This window comes from Plutella xylostella, chromosome 8, assembly GCF_932276165.1.
Source record: "Plutella xylostella chromosome 8, ilPluXylo3.1, whole genome shotgun sequence".
In the NCBI taxonomy this organism is placed as follows: domain Eukaryota; kingdom Metazoa; phylum Arthropoda; class Insecta; order Lepidoptera; family Plutellidae; genus Plutella; species Plutella xylostella.
The window spans coordinates 7100669-7108869 of NC_063988.1; the positions used below are offsets into that span (position 1 = coordinate 7100669).

Genomic DNA, 8201 nt, shown 5'->3' on the forward strand with positions numbered 1-8201 from the left:
AAACTGAAGGTCAGTAGCCTTCAGTAGTTACTTATTTCTTGCCATTTTTCCCATGTTCCCCTAGAATTCACATATTATAATATATAGATACCTATATGCCTAATAGTATAATAACTACTTATCACTATAATATCAATCATTATTTGTTGAATGTACCTAAGTAAATATTTACATTGTTGTCTGTTAAAGTACCTACCTATTATATTTTTAAGTGATTTTTGTTATTTAAGTGCAATATCTAGTAGAATGCTTTAATTGAGTACAAAATGTGCAATCGATAAACACTTACTATAATTTTACCGTGTGATACAGTGATTAGGTTTTTAATTTTTTTGTACTATTTCTTGATTTTTCTTTACTCTATCGTAGTCTACTTCTGAATGTATCTCCCTGCAGCAGCACAGTGCGGTCCAAACAAGTAGATAGGCCCCTGGCCTTAGTTCAGTTCAATCTGAATGAGCTTGAGATTAAAAACAACCGACCAAATTACATTTGCTCTCTTTCAACACAAATGTTTCTGTACTTACATACTTAAGTTTCACAAAAGTACAATATTTTTATTCAATATAAAGTAGGAATTTCTTAGTAAATAGGTGTCGGTTAATATAGAGTAGGTAATTAGTGTTTTTTTACAAGATTTAGTACAAAAGTATCCTGTCTTTGAATAAATTATAAAATTGCAAATGTTGTGTTATTTTATTGTAATAAATTTTATTTAGTTTGGAGTACCTATAATTATTTTATGCTCAACCCGGTCTAAAAACATACCATAAGTATGGTTTTATCCACTGCGCGCTGAGCTGAGGAGCGCGGTCAGGCTGACTTATGGACTATGCGGTAGGGAGAGAGGAAGCCATAACTTACCAGACATCATGTAGGTATCTTGAGTTTTGAACATTCCACAGAAGATATCTAAGGTCCCCATATCATACAATATGATTTATCCATTGACATATATATTACTGCGTAAGGACAGGCCAAACCACTCAAGAAAATGGCACCCGCCCGTTGGCCCTAAAATAGACAATTTAGGGCCAACGGTCCTCAGTCGACAGTTGTCTGTGACGGAGAGATGAGTCTTTGTTTCTTGTGATAAATAAACCTATTTTTTTGTGAAAGGCTACAAAAACTATGATACGAAGGTCAAAAAGGAATATGGAATATCGTATCATCCTTAATTAACCCATTTGCTGTCGCTGTACTCATTTGAGTACAGCTAAATATATTTTTATTTCTAATACCCTGAAGGTACATTATTTTTTATTTATATTATTTTGAAAAGAGGGTACTTTTATCATTTAGGTAAAAAAAATATATGAGGGTATTTTAAAAAACAAGTGTTTTTTGGAGCAACCATATTTTATGTGTTTGAACAACAGTGTAAGTGAGTAACATTTTGCTATTTTTAAAATATTATTTATTGTGTAAATTTTTTTTTAGTAATTATTATGATAAGTTATACCAACATCTAACTGAATATATACTGTTATAATTGAAGTAAGAAAAATACCACTAATATTGTTTATAAAAAATTTTAGAAGAACACTTTTATCGCTGTACTCAATTGAGTACACTGGCCACTTTAGTAGTAAAAAAATACAAATTTGTTTCAGTATTCCCAAAATGAGTCGCAAGATATTTTCCCATGAAAATAGCTTCAGAGGGCTTCAGGAAGCAATTGAGGCGGTTCTGGAAGATAGTGACGATGATCGTGAATATGATTTGGCGATAATACCACCCAATCCTAGTGTTGAGACTGATGAAGAGGAACAATCTGATGAATATATGGTTACAAGTACGTTGCCACGGGATGTCCCCGGAAATGTGGAGGTTATTGTGCGCGATGAAGGTGTTTTGTCAAGTGACTACGGGTCCAACGACGAAGAACCATTGGCTGCAAAACGAGTTCGTCGGCAGCCTAACTTTTAGGAGCATCAGCAACCTCCTGAGTCTCCTGACTGGGTAAAACGATCACCATCCTACACATTTGATCATCAGCATACGTCTGAAGTACAAGACAAGCAGGATGCTATAAAAAAACAGCTTGAAGATCTAAATCCGATACAAATATTTGAAACCATACTGGATTCTGACGTATTACAGCTCATACAATTCCACTTTTATTTCAAAATTACAATAAAGGGATGGGTGGAGTGGATGAGCTTGATCAGTCCATATCATTATATAGGATCGGGATTCACGGCAAAAAGTGGTGGTGGGTTCTGTTTACCTACATGTTGGACATGGCAGTTTCAAATGCCTGGCGTTTACATGTTTTGAGCAAGGATGACGGCATGGATCAACTCTTGTTTCGACGTAGTATTGCCAGATACTATTTACGACAAGAAACTCTCAAAACAGATCGTCCATCCTCTTCTATGGTCGAAGAAATGCCTCAAGATGGATCAAGCCACTACCCACAGAAGCTTGAAAAGCAATTAAGATGCGTGGTGTGTCATGCAAGAGTCCCATAGAAATGCAAAAAGTGTTTGAAAACAGTATGTGTTGAAAAGTCATGCTTCGAAAAATTTCACACATAAGTGGCCACTGTACTCAAACAAGTACACCTCTGAAAAATTATGAAAAAAAATAAAAAAAATTTTTTTTGCTTAGTTATTCTTTTTATAGTCATGTGTTGATTAATAAAATAGATCATTTATAAAAAAAAACAAAGTTAGTTTAATTTTGGTCACTAATGGGTTAATAAATAACCACATTTTAAAGCGATAATTATTTTACTACCAAAGTCTACAATGGCCGCACGATGTAACCTTGTACGGACGTCCGCATGCAACTCACTCATATTATTGTGTACCTACTGTCCGGTGAGACGGTAAAATATGAACGCACGTACAAGGTTGCGTCGTCAGGATAAGTAGCTCGGCTCTGACATAGTTCCAACAAATTATGACAGATGGCAGTTATTTTGCTTGTATGAAGAAGGTTTGAGCAAAATGTTCTGAAGGGCGTATCCTTCCTTTTGAAATCATTGGATTTATCCATTGAAGTAATAAGTTAGTAAGTAAGTACTTGTACTTACCTACTTATTACTTTCATGGATTTATCACATGCAACTTTAAGATTGCCGCCATTTTTAGTCAACAACTCGAACAACATTATGATTGGTAGGATGTTGGTAGGTAGGTATTTTACTTACTCTATGTCTATGGGTCCTTGGTTCCATACTTCCATATAAATCATGCCTTAAAATGATGAAGAACTGCTTTTGGTTTGGTATTTTCAAAACAAAATATACGCCCGACCACACGGCATCGTTGTGGTGTGGTTGTGGTACGTGTGAATTGACCCTAACTACCTAGTACCTACAACTACCGTCACTCGCAGAGCACGAGTGCAGAGGAAGCTTTGGAAAATCACATGCTGCCAGCCCTCGGTGCCTACTAAAAAAATATCAAATTATGACTGGAGACCGCAACCGATCCGGCGGACCGAGCTCGTCTCCTGGCCTCTAGCTCTCCACAGTCGGGATATTGGCTGAGTGCCTACCCTTCGGCAAATCTAGGCACGCTGCTGGATAGAACAACTCTGGCAGTGGCCATCAGCTTGAGGTTAGGGCTTCAAACGAATGAGCCCCATCGCTGCCGCTGTGGGGAACATGCCGACCGCCGCGGCCACCACGGCCTATCGTGTGGCCGCAGTGCCGGGCGCATAGCGCGCCATGGCGCACTTAATGATACCATCCGCCGGGCCCTTGCCAGTGCAAACGTTCCCGCTACCTTAGAGCCCAGCGGGATCATGCGGGACGATGGCAAGAGACCCGACGGCATGAGTCTAGTGCGCGGTGTGGGACGCAACATGCGTGGACACACTAGCACCGTCCCATCTTCCATCTACCTCCACAGAGGTTGGCGCTGCGGCCGGGCGGGCGGAAACGATGAAAGGCCGCAAATATGCATCCCTAGGAGAGGGGTACATGTTTGTGCCTTTCGGAGTCGAAACCCTAGGGCCGTGGGGACCGGAGGCGCGTCGGCTGCTAAAAGAAATTGGCAGCAGGCTCAAAGAAGTCACAAGGGACCCTAGGGCTGGCTCGTACCTCGCTCAAAGGATAAGCATCGCCATACAGCGAGGTAACGCGGCCAGCGTCTTGGGTACCCTACCCGACAGTGGCAGCGATCTGGCCAGCATCTTCTTTTTAGTTTAATTTTATATTAGTTAATTATGACCTCAGAATAATAGATATACAGATGTAAACCTGCCCAAAAAGTATTATTTTAAGCTTCGCAGCAGGGTTTCGATAAAAAAGTATATTCTGTCAATGTCACTTGTCATTGACTGATTGTCAATGTCAATTGACAAGTGTCAGACGCGACGTCACTCGTCAGTCAAGCTAGGGATGTCGAAAGTGCAAAAAAATATCGATATTTCGATATTTTCTTTTATATCGTTACTGAAATCGATATATCGAAAAAAAAAATCGATATATCGGTAGCTTTAAAGGAATAAATTCTTGTGAAATCAAATAATATGGAATTATTATAAAACACTATTTTTTAACTGTAATTTTGTGCCAATGTCGTGTATTTACACTCTCGCTCGGTACACGGTTGCGAGCTAGTATCGCTGCATTGCGTTGTGACGCCAACAAAAGGGTATTGTTAATGAAAAAATATCGATTTTGATATTTATTCGATACTTGATTATTTATATCGATGTATCGATATATCGGTTTACAATATATCGTCGAAAAATATCGATATATTTATAAAAATATATCGATACATCGATATTATTTCGCCATCCCTAAGTCAAGCACCTAATTGACCACCTAAAGTTCATGTGTTGCATTTATTAAATTTATTTTCGTTGGTTATTTTCCTAGATTTACTGAACAAAAAGCTATTTTTTTAATAAAAATGAATAAAGAAGAAAGCGATGACGAACAGCAAGAGACGGGGCCAGTTGAAAATGCTTGGTCCCTGAAGATACCTAAATTTACGCCTGATGATAACCCACATGGCTTGCTAGAAGAAAGCAAGTTTGCGACTTTGTTCCCCAAGTACCGTGAACAATACTTGAAAGAGTGCTGGCCTCTCGTGCAGAAGGTACTAAAAGAGCACTATATTGTTGCAGAATTAGACTTAATTGAAGGCAGTTTAATAGTCAAAACAACTCGCAAGACATGGGATCCCTATATTATCATCAAAGCTAGGGATCTCATGAAACTGCTGTCCAGAAGCGTGCCATTTGAGCAGGCAGTCAGAGTCCTTGATGATGAAATTGGGTGTGACATTATTAAGATAAATTCCTTTGTGAGCAAAAAGGAGACATTTTTAAAAAGGCGACAAAGATTGATTGGGCCAAATGGTGTGACATTAAAATCTATTGAGTTATTAACAGAGTGTTATGTATTAGTACAAGGCAACACTGTGTCAGCTGTGGGCCCCTACAAGGGCTTGGTTCAAGTGAGGCGTATAGTGGAAGACACTATGAAGAACATTCACCCCATGTACAATATAAAAACTTTGATGATCAAGAGAGAACTAATGAAGGATCCAAAGTTAAAAAATGAGAGCTGGGATAGATTCTTGCCCAAATTCAAGAGTAAGAATGTTCCTAGAAAGCAGCCTAAGAAGAAGGTACAAAAGAAGCCATACACACCTTTCCCACCAGCACAGCCCGAGAGCAAGGTGGACCGGGAGCTGGCCACCGGAGAGTACTTCCTCAAGGATGAACAGAAGAAGGCCAAGAGACACCATGAGAAGGAGGAGAAGCATGCCATTGCCAAGAAGGCCCGAGATGAGAAGAGACTGAAGGACTTTGTGCCCCCTGAGGAGAAGACAGACAAACCCACTACATCTACATCTGCAGAAACAACAGTGGACATTTCACAACTAAAGAACAAAATGAAGAAATTTTCAAAACAACATAAAGAGCTGAAGAAAAAGGTTAAAGATGTTAGTAAGTAGGTATTTTAGAATAAACAAATTTTGCAACTATTTACAACTGTTTTTATTTCTTAATTTTACTCAATTTTAGTTCAGGAACTTGGGTGTTCTTTGCTATAAATTTCTTTCCATTCATGAATGGTTGCAGTACTTCTGGTATCCATATTTTTCCTTTTGGGTCCTGATGTGTCTCTAGTAGGGCTATAAGCATCCTGGGTACAGCGCAGGCTGTTCCATTCAGGGTGTGGGCATATTTTGTGGAGCCATTTGAGTCTGTGTACTTGATGTGGAGCCTCCGGGACTGGTAGTCTGTGCAGTTACTGCAGCTAGAAATTTCACCATAGTTTTTTCGTCCTGGCATCCAGGCTTCAATATCATATTTTCTGAAATTAAATTAAATAGCATCTTTAGTCCATATTCTAACAACAATTTATAATTAGTACCAATAGTCACAATAGTATTTAAATAATTATGCCAGACAGCTCTAAAATTAGAATTTTGCCTTGAGAATCAACAATTATGTCAATATTATTACCTATATGCTGGTGCCCCTAACTCATGAGGCGGCATGTCCAAGACCTGCAGGTGGATGCCGAGGGGAGCAAACAGGCTCTCCTGCATCTCCCTCAAGTACTCCAGTATGCTGTCAGAGTCCTCGGCCGGGCTCACCACAAACATCTCCACTTTTGTGAACTGGTGTACTCTGTTGAAGTCAGTTTACATAAATAAGGGAGTAAAAGCTTTCACAGGAAGGGTGTGTAGGGTCTAGTGAAGAAAAAAGGGGAGGCCTTTGACCAGCAGTAGGAAAATGAGTAGGCTACTAATAAAAAAAAGTGCTTACTTATTTATTACCAATAGAATTTGTAATGTATCTCTTTGGTTATACTGCTACTGCTACTATAGCATAATTGTTAATTGGTTTATGTAATGCAAACTGCAAGTGTACCATGAAGGTTGCACACCCAGACATTACCTGTAAATTCCTCTCTCCTCCAACACATTGGAGGTCTCAGCTCTGTAGCAGCGACTGACGGCTGCCAGCTTCAGAGGCAGGCGGCTGTGAGAGTGGAGGGAGTTCATGAGGAGGCCCGCCAGAGACATCTCTGCCGTACCTGACAGCAATAAGTCTGGCCCGTGGTGCACTGGGTCTAAGGAGTATATCTGTAAAATGATATGATAATTATTTTTATATATTTTATTCATATCATTATCTACACATGTAGAGATAGAGAAAGCTATACAAACCTGTGTTCTATCATTATTAACTGCCATGCCACAACTCTCAATAATTTTACTAGGTAATATATCTGGCACAGATACAAGCTGGAACCCCTTCTTCAGTATAGTGGTGACTGTGTACTTAATCAAAGCTTCCTCTAGCTCTGCCAATTCACCCAGGAAATAATAACTTTTGTGCCCACAAGTGTGCCCTAACTTGTCAGTCCTCATTAAATTAAGTCTTCTAGTAATATCACTAAACTCCAATGCTGGATGTTGGCTAAAGTCTTTCTTTTCATTAATTTTCTTTATCACTTGGCATTCTTCTTCATACTGTTGGACTTTCGGGTGAGTTCGGTTTGGCAATTTCTGTAGTTCCTTAGACAGCTCTTCCTTTATCTGATTATACTTTATATCAGTCACTGTTGTTGAAGAAAGGGTGTTATAAATATCTAAAACACGTTGAATGTCTCCGACACCTTTTCGTAACGAAATATTTCTATTAATTTCATCAGTGTTCTTTGAGTTGCAGAAATACTCTAAATCTATGTCTGGAGAGATGGATGATGAAAATAGTCTTAAGTTCTTCAATGCTCTGCTACGGAACAATTTTACTATTGATAATATAGCCATTTTCCTAATACTTCTAATGCTGATGAGATCAGATGATGTTTATGTATGATTTATTTGAAAATTATATCACTGGCACAGTGCAGTACTTTATTTTTATGAGTTTAAAATAAATCTATGTGAAAAAAATTGCCCAGCCTTGTAAATTCATTTAATATAAGATAATTAAATTGAACCAATGGTAATTAATTGATTAAGACCTAAAACAAATAAATTCCCATCACAACAATACAGGTAAACATAACCTCCAAAATAGTTTTTGAAGTTTTTGTGTTGTTGACAGTCGGTATGTGACGTGCGTGATTATTCTGTCTGTGTGACAGGGCGGTACCGAGAGTCGGTCTTAAGGCACCGCACACTAGCGGACGCGGCTTAAAAAGTCTACACACCAAACCCGCCGACACAGCCCGGCGGCTTGGTGTCGGCGACCCAAACCCGCCAACATGT

General features: G+C 39.0%; 2 protein-coding genes across 2 annotated transcripts; one reads left to right on the top strand and one right to left on the bottom strand.

Annotated features, from left to right (window-relative positions):
- Positions 1-4805: 4805 nt before the first annotated feature.
- On the top strand, positions 4806-5957 carry LOC105387653 (KRR1 small subunit processome component homolog). Its single transcript, XM_011558413.3, has one exon. It carries the CDS (start codon positions 4875-4877, stop codon positions 5925-5927), a length of 1053 nt encoding a protein of 350 aa, XP_011556715.2. The 5' UTR covers positions 4806-4874; the 3' UTR covers positions 5928-5957.
- On the bottom strand, positions 5955-8005 carry LOC105387663 (serine--tRNA ligase, mitochondrial). Its single transcript, XM_038114955.2, has 4 exons — positions 7152-8005; positions 6880-7067; positions 6442-6609; positions 5955-6289 (listed from the first exon to the last, which is right to left on the bottom strand). Exons 1-4 carry the CDS (start codon positions 7755-7757, stop codon positions 5971-5973), a joined length of 1281 nt encoding a protein of 426 aa, XP_037970883.2. The 5' UTR covers positions 7758-8005; the 3' UTR covers positions 5955-5970.
- Positions 8006-8201: the final 196 nt, after the last annotated feature.

Coding starts and splice junctions, on each gene's coding strand:
- LOC105387653 (XM_011558413.3), top strand. CDS start 4,875: ATGAATAAAGAAGAAAGCGATGACGAACAGCAAGAGACGGGGCCAGTT.
- LOC105387663 (XM_038114955.2), bottom strand. CDS start 7,757: ATGGCTATATTATCAATAGTAAAATTGTTCCGTAGCAGAGCATTGAAG. Junction 6,610..6,879: donor GAGGAGAGAGGAATTTACAG/GTAATGTCTGGG, acceptor TGACTTCAACAG/AGTACACCAGTTCACAAAAG. Junction 6,290..6,441: donor TTAGGGGCACCAGCATATAG/GTAATAATATTG, acceptor ATTTAATTTCAG/AAAATATGATATTGAAGCCT.